This window comes from Manis javanica, chromosome 3 (genome assembly GCF_040802235.1).
Source record: "Manis javanica isolate MJ-LG chromosome 3, MJ_LKY, whole genome shotgun sequence".
In the NCBI taxonomy this organism is placed as follows: domain Eukaryota; kingdom Metazoa; phylum Chordata; class Mammalia; order Pholidota; family Manidae; genus Manis; species Manis javanica.
Window position 1 is genome coordinate 216,677,568 of NC_133158.1, and position 16,091 is coordinate 216,693,658.

Consider the following 16,091-nt stretch of genomic DNA (forward strand, 5'->3'; position numbering starts at 1 on the left):
CGCAGGCCCCCCACACACGCCCGGCCCTCCCCACCCGCAGGCACCCCCCCCCCACACGCCCGGCCCTCCCCACCCGCAGGCACCCCACACACGCCCGATCCTCCCCACCCGCAGGCCCCCCACACACGCCCGGTCCTCCCCACCCGCAGGCACCCCACACGCCCGGCCCTCCCCACCCTCAGGCCCTCCCCACCCGCAGGCACCCCACACACGCCCGGCCCTCCCCACCCCCAGGCCCCCCCCCCCCGCAGGCACCCCACACACGCCCGGCCCTCCCCACCCTCAGGCCCTCCCCACCCGCAGGCACCCCCCACACACGCCCGGCCCTCCCCACCCGCAGGCCCCCCACACACGCCCAGCCCACCTGGAGGCTCTGCATCGCCTGCGGCGTCGCGGTGGGACCGCGGCCACCTCCACCTCGGGACGCCACCTGCGCCGCCCGAGCATGCTCAGTCCCGTCCCGACGGCCTCTGCGGGCCCAGCTCGGCGCCGGGGTCGAGGGCGCCGCTCCGTTTCGTTTGCCGGCACGCAGAGGAGGAAGGAAGCTAAGAGCTGCCTACAGGCGCTCTACCCGACAGACCCGGACCCGGGGGCGGAGGGCTGACGGCCGCAGCAGCCGCCAGGGCAGTGCGGCGAAAGTCCACCTTTCCGGGCTTTCGCGACAACGCGAGAAGTGGGCGGTGCGGGAGCAAAAGAGAGGATGGGGCGTGGTCGGAGGCGGGGCCCCGGCGGGGCGCACGGCCGGGGGAGGGGAAACGGTGTGCGGGGCGGGGCCAGGGACGTGACGGGAGAGCGAAAGGGTGGACGGAGCGTGGAAATGGGCGTGGCCAGGGGCGTGCCTCAGGGCTGAAAGGAGCGGAAGGGCGGGGCGGGGCCTTGGGAGGGCGGGGCCGAGGAGCATTGGAGGGGAAGGGGCGAGGCCGGGAGAATAGGAGGGCGGGGCTGGCCCGGTCGCAGATACTCCGGGTCCCCAGAGTCTACGGAAAAAGCCGCTTACACCGCAGGGTCTGGAGACCAACTCCTGCAGGAGTTCGTTTTGAAAACTCATTTTAGAGTGACCCATCTTTCTTGTTTAATAAGCACCATATTGTTCATTAGAGAAAACCTAGAAACTACAAATGGAAACAGAAGCAAATTAAGCTCCCAGGAACGCCATCCTGCAGACGGCGACGGGGGACCGGCGCGGGCTGCCGACTGGTCAACGGAGTCACGGCGAAGGCCTAACGCGCTGGCCTTCCGAGAGGCCCGCGGCGGAAGGCGCCTCCCGTTCCCCGGGGCGCTCCTGGAAGCCGGCCCTGCGCGCCCAGCCTCGGCGGGACGCGGCGCCCGGAAAGGTCGCGGTGGGAGCCGGGGGCATCCGCCGGGCAGGCACCAGGCACCCGCTCAAGCCCCGCAGCGTCGGGAATAGATGCCCTGGGCGCGGCAACGGCCGCAGCCGTGCGAGGGGGCCTGTAGCAAGGAGCGCACCCCGCCTCTGGGCGCACCGAACTCGTCACGCTGTGCCCGCCCCGCCCCAGGCCCCGCCCCTATGCGGCTCGCCCCGCGGCTGCCGCGAAAACCCGGCAGCGACGGCGTCCGGCCCCGCCTCCTCGCTGCCCGGCGACCGTACTGGGCATGCTCGGCGTCAGCCGGGCTGCGGCAGGTGGGCAGCCTCGCGCTCCCGGCCCCGCGGCGCAGCCCGCATTGCCGCCCGGCGCCGGTGGAGGCGGCTCCCAGGACGGGCGGCTCGCCGGGCGCGGTGCGCGGCAGCTCTTGGGTCGGCCATGGCGAGGGACCCACGGCGGCCACCTGCGTGGCAAGGCGGCTGCAGGTCGGCGGGGCGCCCGGGGCTGGCGGGGGCGGGGGCGCAGGGCGGCTGCGGGGGCGGCACGGGTCCCCTGGAGGCTGCGGGGGCTTGTCGTGCGCGGGGACTCGGGGGGCTGCGCACAACCGTCGCCCGGACTGGCGCCGAGCTTCCCTTCGCGGGGCGCCGGGGCCTCGGGACCGAGGGGAGGCGGGGGCACGTCCAGGCTCGCGGGCCCCGTGCCTCAGTTTCCCGGACGGGGGCGGCGTGCTGTCCGAGTCCGGAGGCCCGCGTACGGGGTGGAGCGCGTCCCGGGGCCGCGGGGGCCGCTGGCCGCCGCCTCGCGCCCTCGCTCGGAGTTTGTCGCATCCGACTCGGTAGCGAGTTGACCGGATTGCTTCGTGGCGTGGACCGGGCAACGGGATTCATCGGCTTAAAAGCCAAAGTAATCGCAAAGCTGATCGAATTGACTTTAAGCTCGACCACTCACCTGCCCTCCCTTCCCGAAAACTTGAGCTTGCAAGTTACAGGATTAATAAAGCCGGCGAGCCGAAGGAGAAGAGGTGTGGGTCCCATCGGGGGTGGGGTGTCCCTGTTTAAGGGTGCCTGTCAGCAGGGAAGTTGGGCTACCGGATCCCCTTTATTTTGTGTTATCTCAGCTTTATATTAAGAACTTGGAAACCTGGCGTTGCAGTAGCGCAATGGTTTTTGTAAAGTTTTCTCACTTTTGTTTCTAGATGAAACATTTTTTTTCCGTTGTTACTATACTGAACATTGTAAATTGTTAAGGTGAAATGCAAAATGGGAGAATCATTTTCAAAAGAAGGAATGTTAGATCAACGTAGTTCTGCAGGCATTTTATTTTTACAGAAAACGCAATTTCTAAGGCCTGCTGCGGTTTCTACTGTTGGTTCTTCCTAAAACATCTAATACGATTACCATTTTCAGGGGTGTTGGATTTAATAGGAGCAAACAATCCTTACTGTAGGGGAAATAGTTCTACCTCTAAAGCTATATTCTCAGGCCTGTTCCATAACACGGGGTTCGCTTGTTTCGTTTATTAAGCTTATTACAAAACTTTGTTTGCATTCTTGATAGGCCTTAATAGATTTTTGGGGTGCAGTAGCTTTGCACTGATTTGCGAATAGCCTTTACTGTTCGCTCCTACCTGAGGTGGCTCTAGCTGTAATTCCATATACCCTGGGTGACTTCCCCAAGTGGGCACTAAGCTGAGCCTATACATAACCGAGATTTAATAACAGGAAAGGCTTGAAATGACCAGTCGATAACAACAATACCAATAACATGATTACTGTTTCTACAGATTAGACGGGCAGCCCTCCATTTCAGCCAAATAGTTCGGTTGGTGGTGTTCATTGCTCCAAAATGTATTCCCAAGTATATTTACAGAAAAATTTGAAACTTTGAAAAAACCCAACCCTAATATTGAGAAATTTGAAGTCTACCATGGAATGCTTCCTTTCTGCACGAGGAAGGATCCCGCACAGCCAGGCTTGTGTTCTCAGGCCACTTGCCCAGCTGGCAGTCAGCCTCGCGCTCTTCCTGACTGAAGGGGAGCAGCAAGGCCTTACTTGCCCCTTTTTAAATGTGAGGTTAAACAATAGGCTGCCTTCTGGATCTAAAAATCCTACTTTCTCAGTGTTGGGAAAGGTGATGAAATTTAACATAAAGGCCTATTCCAACACTGCTTGTGGCTTCAGGAACTCCCCGAGGGAATGGAGTCCCCTGACCTAAAACTATCAAAACCAACAGGATATAGGTTGAAAAGGGGTTTATTATTGCTAATAAACAATAGCAAAGTAGACTTTGTATTTAAATTAGGAAACAGGAGATCCTGTGCCTTTGTGTTCTTTTCAAGTGCTAGGCACCTAAATTTTGGTTGTATTTCCATGTCTCTGTACAGTGTCTCTGTACAGTATTGTTAGTGACGTCAGATATTCAGAGCAAACTATTGCCTTTAAAAAAAGATCTTCCCCCATGCACGTGGCCTTAATTTATTCAACTCTCCATTTGGCTTGCAATTTAAATACTTGAGGCTATTTAATCTTTGCTTAACTTGAACTACCTGTTCTATTTTTCAAGTGCAAGAATTTCCAGATCCTGAGATACCAAATAAATATTGTGGCAAGGTCACTTATAGCCTCCAGCATAGGATAGTCAGATTTGTTCAATGACTGTCATTTTTTTGGAATTCAGAAATCACGCAGATGTCATTTCCCTCGCGTGACATCTGGCCAAGCCCTTGGTGTGCAGCTCGCCAAGCCTGAGAGGACACTTAAAACACTGACAGTGTGTGATCTGCAGCAAATCACATTCAAGTCGACAGTAGTCTTAGGTGCAAACAGTTGACTTTCAGTTCGCTGTAATACTTCCCAAGAATGGTTTAAATTAAAGGATTAAGCTATTGGTTCATTACGTGATAATAACCAGTCAAGAGCTGTCAGAACCAGTTTCTAAGTTCTAATCAAAACTGAATTTATTGGTCTTGCCTCTGCCTCCACCTGAGGTCCTGGCTCATTAAAAATACCACATTTATTTCTCTTCCCCACCATCTTTTATAGTTGGGTCCCTGAGGCTGCAGAAACGAGTAAGACACAGTCACTCACAGTCTAGTCAGAGAGACACACTAGAGGACAAACCACAGTGCGGAGTAAGTGGTCCGGGGCCATGTCTGTACACGGGACCAAGGACCAACTGGGAGGGATGAGCCCCTGGGGCTGGAGAAGGGGCCTTGTGCAAATGGGGGCCCTTCCATAGGCTGTTGAGGAATAGGGAGGCAGTCTTCTAAGCAGAGAAGTGGCCCTCCAGGCAGAAGGCACCCTTAATGGTAGTTAGAATAATGCCCTCCCAGGTGTTCACTTTGGAACCTCACAGGTGTGATTCAGTCGAGGATCTTGAGAAGTGATTATTCTGGATAGTGGGCCTCCTACAACCCCAGGGTCCTTACACATGAAAGAGGGAGGGGGTGACCCTGTGAGAAAGACCAGAGTGGCCAGTGCTGGGGTGGGAGGGGTCCACGAGCCAGGAGTGTGGGCCGGGGCAAGGAACCGGTGTGCCCCTCAAGCGTCCAGAAGGGAGCAGCCCTGCCCCCACCTTGATCGGCCCATTATGCCCCATGCTGGATTTCCAACCCACAGGATAATACATTTGTGTAAGTCACTAAGTGTGTGACGTGGTGCCCTAGAGAGGAGCCATAGAAAGCCGATACAAGTCTGTCCAGAGAAAGGTTTGGTATTATGGGAGAATGGACAGGGCAGGGAAAGGGGAAAGTTGTGCTTCCATTGTGATGAACTTGATGTCAGGCAAAGGAGTTTGGATTTCACCCTATTAGATAAACAATGGGAACCCAGCTAAGGACTGTCAAACGGGAACAGGCAGTAACGGAATGCTACCAAATGGAGCTTCCTAAAAGCCATGTACGGCTAACTCCCAGGCTTCTCGGGGCAGTTTGTGAAAACGTGTCTAAGCAGAGGTGGTCAGTGACAAAACCTGGAACCAGCGTGTTGTGTAATTCAGTTCTCTGAAGTGGTGTGAAATGCCATCTGTATGCCTGTGTGAAGTTAACAGCTTAAGAAAGCGTTTATTCGCTGTTTGTAATAGACGGTCACGGTAAGGCGGAGGGGCCGAGTCACATTGTGACTGCTTTGCTTCTGCTCATTTTCCTCCTAGCAGGCAGCCGGCTCCTGGCTGCACACCATCCAGAGAGCCGTGGAATTTAACATCGTTGCCTGAGAATGACATGGTGTCGCTCGGGCCAACTCTGACCAGTCAGGAGCAGCTGCTGGCAGTGTGGTGGGCTTGTGCCGGCTCAGCCGGGAGGCGGCCGCGATCCTCGGCGCCATTTCCCATGGACTCTGTGTTGGCCGGGGGTGAGGGGCGGCTCTGACACTAGACGGCCTAACTTCTGTGTTTTAAAATTAGAAATCCATTCTTTCCAAACATATCTATTCAGTCTCTCTGATGCATAAGGGCTAACGTCTATCCTGTAAAAACATTCAGTCGGCATCTCTGTCTAGAAAACCTAAACTGAAGAAATCTCTACATTAGTGTTGAAGAGTGGCTGTGAGTGGCAACTCAGCTATGTTAGGAAAGTTAGTAAGAGGAAATACATTTTTTTCAGACAACATGGTAAAAGAAGCCTCGGGCTGGCAAAATCTGATACTAGAAACAGTGGGATGTGATTAAGATTTACCTGAATAAAAACAGAACTGCATATTTATATTGTGTAGCATCGGCATAGCTTGCTAAGACCCTCACCCACACTTCCCCATGGACTGGTGTAGTGATTATTCTTTTCCATTGTAAAGGACTAGCTCAGTGTGATCCATTCCTTCCTCCTCGAATGTCCTCTGCCCCGGTCTCAGGGGTACGTGCTCCTGGTTGTCTCCATGTTTATTATTTGCTCTTCCCATCTGTGGCTACTGTGTTTATTTTCCCTCACGATGCATCTGTAGCCCATACACCAGTGTCTCCCAATCCCTGTGTTCAGGTAAGTCTCCCGTCCATTCACTCATTATCCATCCATTCATTCAACAAATAGTGATAACCTGAGAGCTTATAATCTACTGGAGGGACAGACATGCAAAAAAGTTATTGCATTGGAAATAACGAAGTTTTGGGTAAAGGTCAGTAGACGCAGGGTGCCTGGGGCCACATGGAGCCCTGGAGGCTTTCATGCCAAGGCTGGTGCACAAGGTCAGCAGGTGCACAAGGTTATGAAGGGCAGCAGGCTGGCTGGAGATACAGAGGGGCTGCAGGACTGCGGGACTGGGGCTCAGAAAGGGTGACGACAGGGGCCTGCGCAGGGGAGGCTCCAGACATGGGGTTGGAGAGGTGGGCAGGAGTCGGATCCAGAGGGTCGTGTACGTCCTGCCAAGGGCTGTAGTTCCTGTTTCCAACCTGATCTTGCAGAGTCAGCTGACTTCAGCAACAACATGGTGGAAGGACCGGGGTCAGGCCAACGAGAGGCGAGTCTGTTAGAGGGGTACAGGGACACACCAAGGAGGCAGTAGCTCTGGGCAGGGGTGGCTAGGAGGGTCCTCGTTGCCTGTCCTGGGATTGTCTGTGTCCCTGCCACGGAAGTGCAGAGGGCACAGCCCCAGGGGGCTGTGGCCCTAGAGCAGTTCTCAGCGCCCCTCCTGCCAGGACTGGCTGTCCCTGGGAATGCTCAGCCAGAGGCCCCCGAGCCTCCAAGTGGGGAGCCCGTGGCAGACTGAGTGAGGGTCAGGGTCGGCGTCTCATCGTCACGGTGCACACCCTTTGTAAGGGAGGCAGGGAAGAAAGGAGGTCTCAGTCCCGTGGTCCCCCAGCTCCTGCAGAGAAGTGTTTGGGGCTCACCGGTGAGCCTGGAGGTGAATCCGTCTGGGGCAGACTTCCCTGATCCCCACTTAGACGGAAGCGCGTAGAGGCTGGGCTGCAGCTGGCTCTTGGCAATCAGCAGAAACGCAGCAGCTTGCCGGGCAGGCAGCAAACACACTCCCCACCCTCTCCTTCGTCGAGGATTCGAGCTGGGCACGGTTGCTGGATCCAGTCAAATTTTGAAAAGTATTGCTCTGACGTACAAAATAAAAATAATAGTAATATTACAAATATTAAATAATCAGTTTGCTGTTGCCAGTGTTAACCGCTGTGCCCAGGCTGGCCTCTTGCCCGCGGATAACTGGGTCAGGTCACAGGAGCCCTGGAGAGGGCCAGGGGACCCGGTTCCGCAACAGGTCACAGGTTGGCGGTGTGGCCTCTGCCTCTGTCTCTCCATGTAAACAGAACCCACAGCCGCCTGTCATAGGGTCGTGCAAGGCTCGGACGGCAGAGTGTCTGTGGGAGGGTTTTGTTTGCTGTAATTGCTTGTGGAGTGTAGGGACCACGCCGGGCTCTCAGTGAGATGTCAGCTGGAGTTTGAATTATGGTAGCTCTTCTGATCCGTTTTTCCCTAAGATCCAGTTCTTAGTTGAGAGTCTATTAAAAATACTTGGCATGTGTGATCAGAGAAATGCTCATTATGCAATTCCACTTTGCGATAATGGGCTGGCAAAGGAGGAAGAAGGAAGAGCTTTTTTAACTAAGCTCTCCAGTTATTGAGTGTATTTTTCCAACTAGATGAGATTTTATTCTGATGAAAGAAGAAACTCCAGGTGAGCCAGGCTGGACACCGTGGTCTGAGTAGAGGGACAGGGGGCGTTTGACATTTTGAAGCGTGAATTAAGTCGGCCACCATGTTCATCCCGACAGTGATAAGCACGTGTATGTCGTGCGCAGGGGAAAGTCCTCTGAGGTTCACTCAGCCCAGCCAGCGGGTGGGCCGGGCCGCAGCCCCGCGCCTCCCTCCCACCTGCGAAGGAGACTGCTGCTTGAAGAAGCCTTGGTTTATATTTCAAAGGTAGCTTTGTGGTAGGTAACAAGTAGACAAAGTTACCTAGAATTTCAAAGTGGGATTTGTAGGAAATGCAGGGCAAATGTCAAAGCCCAGGAAGTTAGTGGTGTGTCCGAATGAAAGGGCATACACGATAGCAGCTCACGCAGCAGACACTCAGGTGGGACACTGGCTGTGAGCAAAGCACATTTCTAGACACGGGAGCATGACAGTGGACGATGCCCACAGCCGAGCCCCACAGGAGTGTGCATGGGGTCTCCGTGCCACGAGAAGGCAGGCAGCAGCAGCAGAAAGCAGAGTGCTAGCCCCCCAGGATGTGCAGGCAGGCAGCCAGGGGTCAGCACCTCAATGAAGCATGTCCCCAGTGTTTCCACAGACACCCCTGGCCACTCTGCCAGACCGGAGGAGAGTTCCGACTCCCTAGTGTGTCCAGGCTTCCAGATAGCCATCAGCGCCTGCCTGGCTTCACCGTGGATGTATTAAATGCGTCGAGACCATCTCAGGAAATGGACTTGAGATGAAATTAAAACAAGATTGACAGTTGGCAGAAGTGCTATAGGTGAGCTGGTGACATAACTATGGGGCTGGAATGAAAACCTGAATCTCTCTATGTGCACAGTCCAGATAAGTGGGGAATATGTTTGCAGCATCAGGATTATTTTTAAAGGGAGGAGATGCTGAAAAAAAGTGGTGGTAGAGACAAGTAGAGGGAGAGCAGCGAGTGGAGCTTCTGAACCAGCTTCAGGCCGAATGTGGAACCTGACAATGACGGTGTCAGAGATTAAAGGCAATGCTGAGTCAGCACCCCAGCCCTTTCACCCGCACCGTGATGTGTTCTGGGGATGGACTGGGCAGTGTGGACACATCCCTCCCATTTGTGCTCAGTTTCTGGGTTTGGTTCATTCCCTGGACCATCAGATTTCTGAGGAAATCTCTCTGATCAGTTGAGGATTTGCATTAATTGGGCCCCAAACTATTTTAGCCTATTCATTTAGAATGAGAATTCCAAGAAGTTAAATACACACTCACACATCAACAGACTCTTCTAGAAGACATACTTGTGACTGGAAGAGCCCTCACTGCATTTCTTACTGCCGGAGCAGTTTAAAAATAGCCTTCAGGAAGCCAGGAGATTTTAAGGTAATCCATCCAGGCCCAATGAGGGCGTAAGCCTTTTACCCTGACTCCAAGCCACTCTACTGTGTGACCACGGGTGATTGCTTACCTTCTCTGGGCCTCCCTTCTCATCTTGGATAAAGAAAACCCTTTATGAAAAGATACCCAAGTTTTTCTAGATGTGATATTCTAGTTATATGAACAAATATAGACCTGTTTTTATCTTGCCTAGTGGTAATTTTATGTGTAGAGGAAAACCTTTAACATAATTCTTTTTGTCCTTTTTTAAACATATTTCTGAGAGCTTTATTTTATATCATTCCCACTTTTAATCAGGAAAACATACCACATGGAAAAAATCATTCTGAAGAGCCAAGACCGGCCTCTTACGATCATGCACCATCAAAAACACAGACTGCAAAGACTGTGTCTTGAGACACCTTTTTAGGCTTGAGAAACAGTGATCAAAAACATCCATTTTTGAAAAGTATGTGCCTTTGGTGTATCAAAAAATAACACAGCACAGAATCGTGTAGAGACCGTAACCCTCATGTGTTGACGGAGCAGGAATGGGACCTTTGGCCGCAGCTCCTCCCAGAGCACCCCACGAGTCGGAGCCCGCCGGCCGGGCATTCCCAGCAGTCCCACACGGCAGGGCAGGTATTGTTCTCCGCTTGGAGTAGCTGCAAACCGTCCTGACACCACACAGTCTGCAAACAAAGGCGTTCCAGGAACACTAGAAGCCTCCTGTCCGCCTGTCCGCCTGTCCACCTGTCTGCCTGTCCTCATACCCGCCGACCCGAGTGCCCCCCCCAGTGCTGCCCTGTCGCTCCAGCAGGCAGCTGCTCCTGAAGGGAAGGGCCCTGAGGCCTCTCCCGGGGACCGTCCCCAGCCAGGACTTGGGGCTGCAGCCGAGGATGGGCCTAGACCCGCGGGCCAGGTGCGCTCTGCTGGCCCCACAGAGCAGCGTGGGGCAGCTGCGGCCCTCAGGCAGTTCCCTGAGAGACCCCGTTGGGGGGCATCCAGGTGGCAAGCATGCCGCTGACAGTGCCGGGTGCTGGCTCCAGCGTGCGGGCACCCCTCGCCGAGGGCCACCGGGAAGCCTGCTGCGACTCACCTGGAAGCGGGTGGCCAGGCCTCCCATACGTCCTCCTTCCAGCGCCTCTTTCAGGTCTGCCCACCCCCCTCCTTCCCAGAGCCGTTCACGGTGCCCCCCTCCTTCCCTGCTGGCATCTCTACACCATCAGCCGTGCTCTGAGCAGGACTGTCTTTCTAAACACAGCCCTGGCCGTGCTGCTTCTCGCCTTGAAAACCGTGGGGTGCCCCTCTCCCTGGTTATGGCACATTCTCATCGTCTGGACCAGCTGCGTCCCCCTTCCCTCCACACGCCATTCGGACCAGGCCCTCCCCGGTCACCGTTCCTTGGATGTGCTCCTGGTCGGGCTGGCTCCCTGGCCCTGGTGCTCTTGGGGACTCCTTCATGATGAACCTGAAGGGTCACTTGCCCTGGGAGGTTCTTCCAGGCCCTTCCAGACCTCCTGTCCCCCAGTGGGTCCCTGACACCTCTCTGATGGGGCAGCTACCACAGTGTCTTGTGTTAACTCTTCTCCCTCCCAGTTAGGTTCTCGGGTGATGGGGAGGGACTGCGTCCGGCCTCCGCACTCCCCACCCCCAGCAGTGGGCCTAGTGCAGGGAACTTTCCCGGCCAAGTGCACCGATTGGGAATGAAATGACCTGCCTAGGTGTTTCTGAAAGTAGCCTGAAAACGGTGCTCTTACGTGACTTTCCTGTAGCTGTCCCACTCTCCGTCCAAGTCCAGACGCACCTTGCAACTTGAGAACGTGATGGAAGAAAGGAGGGCAGTAGGAGCCTCCTCCTGTGATGCAGGTGGACTCAGATGAAACCGAGCCAACTGGCTCTTCCGTGGTTCGATCCTGGACCGCGGTGATCACTACGGGAACGGCCTTCCGCAGGTTTCCTGACCTCTGAGTCTGGGCTCCCATAATCCACATTCAGACGTGATTTTAACTGCCTGAAAACTTAGTACATGTTTATGTCGAAAGAAGTTAGAGGAGAAAATGGGCTGGTGAGAATTTTGTGTCATAATTTTTCCTAAAAATTGTGAAAGAATATCATTTAAAAATGCTGCTTACAAAAAGACGAGATAATTTTCATGAATGATAATATGAGAGCAGGAAGTTTCAGAAATATATTCGTAACTGAAATGGTCTCCATTTGCTCCCAGTTTTGAAAAGTGAGCATCTGTGATGCCGAGGGCATTTTAGGGCCCCCATTTCACATGCAGTTGGGATTTCCGCTCCGTGCCTACCGAGAACGTGTTTTAAACTAGAAGGTAGCCTTCAGGCCTGTGGCATCATTTATGCACAAATGAAGACAGTGGGGACCCTCACTTTGTTGTGACAAAATCCGGTTGTGTAACTAAAATGACTCACCACAGTTGATGGGAATATGCCAGTATGAACCCTACCAAGAAGAAACAATAATGTACATTCATTTAGTCCAAAACATCTTTAAACAAGACTCTCTTTTCCCCCCAACTCCAGAAATACATGGTCAATAGTCATGTTCTATTATAGGTGGAGAAACAAAAATAAAGACTCAACAGAGCACTTTACAGAACGTTTCTAGTTACAGTTGCTGGAGGCAGGGAAGGGTTTGAATTTAAGGACATTTAGTGTTTACTTAAACACTTTCTCTTTTGTTTTCATTTATAGGAAATAAAGTATCCTAGCAAAGCCTTCTCAAAGACCCTGAGCAAACACGTGGTGCTTAACAATCTGTCCATTGTAGCTTTCCTTAAGCTCTGGTTTTGGAGTCCGTGCCTTTGCTCTTGTATTTTGAAGGACTGCGTTTTATGGGACTTGTGGTTTACTCCTTAGTGGCCAGATGCTCTCACACGTTTCAGTTGTAGTGACTGAACTTTTCACCATGCTGTCTATAAAATCTGAGAAGCTGAACTAAGTGCATTTGTGGAGTATTTCCCCGGTGTCCAAAGGAACATGAGGTCTTTGTGTTCTGGCGACCCACTGTGCATTGACCCTTAAACAGCTGCCACAGGATCCCACATGAGTGTGGCTGCGTGTGGCACATGTGTGAGCGTTGCCACGGGGTCCAGGGTGGAGGAAATACTGCAGAACCGTGCCAGGGTCCCTGCCATCGAGGAGCTCTTTTTGTAATTGAGACATTTCCTCAGTACAAACCTGAGAAAAGCACAAGATCACAGCCAGGGAGGTACAAGCTGCAGGGCCCTGGAGGGTCGAAGGCCTGGATCTGCGGGCTGTGGGACTCACGGCCGGGGAAGGTGGAACCGAGAGGGGGGCAATCAACAAAGGTCCACAGCAGGTGTGACAGAGGCCGTGCTCCTTCCACCCGTGCGCCCTGAGCGCGGCTCCTGGGGAGCTGCAGAAGGCACCTGGGCCTCCTCCCCACCAGACCGAGTGGGCTTACAGAGTTTACAGACGCCACTGAGCCCCCACCCCTCCCCCAGGCCCTGCAGTGTGCCCTGTACGTACCAAGTACTTATACAAATCTGACCTGAAAGGGCGCGATATGAGATAAGGTGCATTCTCACTAAAAACTATTAATTCATTAGCATTAATCAATTAAATGTTCACAGAGAGTTGTAGAGTGAAAATGTTTTGGTGCACACCACCTGTAAATCACGCGTTGTTTTCTGTGCCTTAGTGACCTCCAGGATGGGAGGGGGTGGGTGTGGGAATGAGGGGGGAGGAAGCCGGCTCCCTGGAACTCCGGCCCGGAGGAGGCCTCTGCCCCTGCCTCTGCACGCCTGGGGCCTCAGAGGGGACTGGGTGCGGGTTCAGGACACGCTGTCTCTAGCCCAGAGCGCCTCCTCACGTTAGACCTGATGGAGCAGCGGCGTCTTCTGCCCTTTTTTTCTGGCCCGGGCCACGTGTTCAAAGTGGGCACCCACCGTGACTCGCCTTTGGGAGCTGCTCTCAGATTACGTGTTTTCAGACGCAGGCTGACCTGCCACTTGCCGCACTCTCCCCGACTGTGAGGAAGTCATGGTGCATTGACCACACATAATATTAGTCCCTGTCTCCCATTTTGTCTTGTCTCTGGTTGTCAACAACACTTGAACATCTCCCTGAATTTGTGTGCTTGAAAATCACATAGGTTTGCATTTTAGCTGGGTTTTTAACATTTTATAAATACCATTTTAGAAGTCAAATGCTAATATTTCTGTGTGTACGGGTTTTCTTTTCACAGGTTCTTCATCAGGAATCAGCCCTGCGGATCCAGGACAGCTCTGTCCTACCGCCTGCCCTGATTGGCGTGTCCGACCGAAGATTCCGTTGGCCAGCCGTCTCTGTTGCCTTCCAGAGCAAGCCAAGAAGATGGAAGGATGGAAGAGCTGTCTGCCTGTGTGCTTTCTGCCATCTGTGCCCTTTGTACTCCTAGTGTCCACTCTAGCCACTGCCAAGAGTGTGGCCAACAGCACTTTAAATGGCCCTGACGTGGCCTTGGGGTCTGTGCCTGTAATCGTCGCCAGAACCGACCACATCATCGTCAAGGAAGGGAACAGTGCCCTGATCAATTGCAGTGTTCACGGCATCCCTGATCCCCAGTTCAAGTGGTATAATTCCGTCGGCAAGCTGCTGAAGGAAGAGGCGGATGAGGAGAGAGGGCAAGGTAGGCTTGAGGGCCGTGGCTCGGAGGGACCTGGGCGCCAGCGCTCTGACGCTGGTTGCTCTTACTCAGGTCACTTACAGATCAGATCTCATGCTGTCTTCTTTTTCTAAGGCGAGAGAGAAAAGTATACATCCTTAAGGATTCAAAGCAGTAATTAATTCACTTTATTCACTCTCTGACTCAGAAGACCAATGGCAGACATTAACGTCTTTTAAAAGGCCCCCTGGAATTGTGTGATCTAATGCATACAAAATGTTATATGGGCAAAAAGAAAATGGATTTTCCCCTCAGTGTATGTTCCATTCATAAGGGAGTTTTGTTCTGTTTCATGGGACTGTCTCGGATTAACTATATAGCGGTTGTTTGTCGTTAAGTGTCAGTTGAATTCATTGACTGAATTGAAAGCCCACACTTGTTAACAGAAGTCTCTGTGCGCATCCTCAGCCACCGGCTTGTGGTCTTCTGTGGGCTTGGAGACACGGCCTGCGTTTCTAGACTGCTGCAGCCGAGGCCGAAAGGGAGGGAGGGCACGAGAATCACATGGGGCAGCGGGGGAATGCTTCATGTTTAACCAACAAGTTTCTGGCCAAAAGTGTGCCTCACCTCCCTAAGCACGGAGCATGCTTCAGGAGGGGACCCAGCCGGAGAGGACTGACCGGGGTGTGGGGTTAGTGCATTTTGTTTTAGATGTGAGAATGCGTCCTCTGAAAACCCAGGCCTGACCAGCTGCCCTGAAGGCACTGCTGTTCACCCTGAGCACTTACTGTGGGATGCAGTGGGGCGGGAGAGAAGGATCCTTGTTGTGCCCTCAGCACATACATACCATGGGGCCCGGAGAGAAGGGCTGTCATTCCAAAGAGCAGCTCCTCTCACTGCTGTGCCCACCCCACGCCACAGCCCTTCAACCCCGAACAGTCCTCAGAAGAGCTTCTGCTCCAGGAAATCCTCCATTTAGCATCTCTTTCCCTCCTTTTATCTTGGTCACTCTTAAACAGAATAGAGACGAGGGCCTTGTGCCTCCTTCAGAGCTAGTGAGCGGCGTTCCCTAATAGTGGCGTCGCTGGGTTCAGGCTGCCGGGCGTCCAGACACCTGGGGTGCAGGCCGGCCCCTCCAGGACACACGGCATGATCAAGCTTGTCCTGTCCGTGAAGGTGGCGCATTCAGATAATGTTTGTGGCACGTGTGTGTCTGTTTACCCCTGTAGAGAGGAACTCTCCCTACCAAGTAAAATTGTGGTACTTTCCAGTGAGAAGGGACCTGAGGGACAGTGCAGTCCAGATGCCTCTACGGCTCAGTTCCGAGGCCCTGCTTTCTTCAGTGGCTGTGACTAGGCCCTTCACTCCCGACAGTGCAAGGGGGGCAGTACCAGCCCTGCCCCCGGCCCGTCTCCGTTCGTGCACCTCCTTCCTCCCAGGCTGCAAGTCAGAAGGTAGTAACATCACAACTGTGAGGGGCAGTCACCGTGGAAACGCACAGGGTCCCTGTGCCTCCTCAGGTCCTTCTGCAGAGCCGGGCCACGGGGGTGCCAGGGAGGCGGTGCCAGGGCACAAGACTCAGGGCCACAGAGGCCCTGCAGCAAAGGTGTGCCCGACGCATGGGGTGGAACACGGCGCTGAAGCCCAGGTCCCGGGCGGAGACACCGCACACACAGAGGGCGCACACGAGGGGAGCTCCAAGGTGGCACCTTCGCCCGAAGGCCTTGTGCCGACCTCGCTGGAAGGTCTCGTTAGCGGCTCGCTTGGGGCAGAAGGACCCCTGCCTTGCCTCTGTACCTGGGTGCTGGGAGGCTGGACTGGGTGGTTGCGTTTGCTGTTGGCCCCGTTTGGTGGGTGCCGGGCTCTGTGGGAGCATCTGTTGGAGCCCCAAGCCCGCGGCTGGTGGAGAACCTCCAGCTCTGGCAGCTGCCCCACCAGAACTCTGCCCTCGTCGTGCTTGTGGCCAGCAGCCCCTCTGGTAAATCAGCTGTTTCTAAATCTCATAAGGAAAACGCGCTGCAGACTCTTTAAAAGGCCTTACAATGGGCACGAGTACTAGACGTCCCAGCTGAGCTTCTGCATCTGGAATGCCTCGTAACGGTGATTTCAGAACCTCAGTAACACAGGGCAGCACACACAAACTGTGCTGAA

The 16,091-nt window shown here is 54.1% G+C and overlaps 1 protein-coding gene and 2 long non-coding RNA genes across 13 annotated transcripts in view; 1 reads left to right on the forward strand and 2 right to left on the reverse strand.

Annotated features, from left to right (window-relative positions):
- The window catches only part of LOC118968469 (uncharacterized), a 32,188-nt gene extending 31,362 nt beyond the window's left edge, over positions 1–826 (reverse strand). For 2 of the 7 annotated variants that reach the window (XR_005056148.2, XR_005056147.2), the window contains exon 1: positions 365–795. This is a non-coding gene — a long non-coding RNA (uncharacterized lncRNA). Of the gene's footprint in view, positions 1–364 lie in introns of all 7 variants that reach the window. The other 5 variants (XR_005056150.2, XR_005056149.2, XR_012129682.1 and 2 more) reach the window with 4 other exon arrangements.
- Positions 1–16,091, forward strand: part of MFAP3L (microfibril associated protein 3 like) — a 35,733-nt gene that overhangs the window by 5,306 nt on the left and 14,336 nt on the right. For 2 of the 4 annotated variants that reach the window (XM_073232819.1, XM_073232818.1), the window contains exon 3: positions 13,542–13,964. In XM_073232819.1, coding sequence (XP_073088920.1) covers positions 13,670–13,964 — 295 coding nt within the window. In that variant the 5' untranslated portion in view covers positions 13,542–13,669. Of the gene's footprint in view, positions 1–1,589; positions 1,811–8,166; positions 8,734–13,541; positions 13,965–16,091 lie in introns of those variants that run through there. The other 2 variants (XM_036998886.2, XM_073232820.1) reach the window with 2 other exon arrangements.
- The window catches only part of LOC118968475 (uncharacterized), an 84,590-nt gene continuing 82,447 nt past the window's right edge, over positions 13,949–16,091 (reverse strand). For both annotated transcript variants that reach the window (XR_005056169.2, XR_012129684.1), the window contains one exon: positions 13,949–14,070. This is a non-coding gene — a long non-coding RNA (uncharacterized lncRNA). The remainder of the gene's footprint in view (positions 14,071–16,091) is intronic.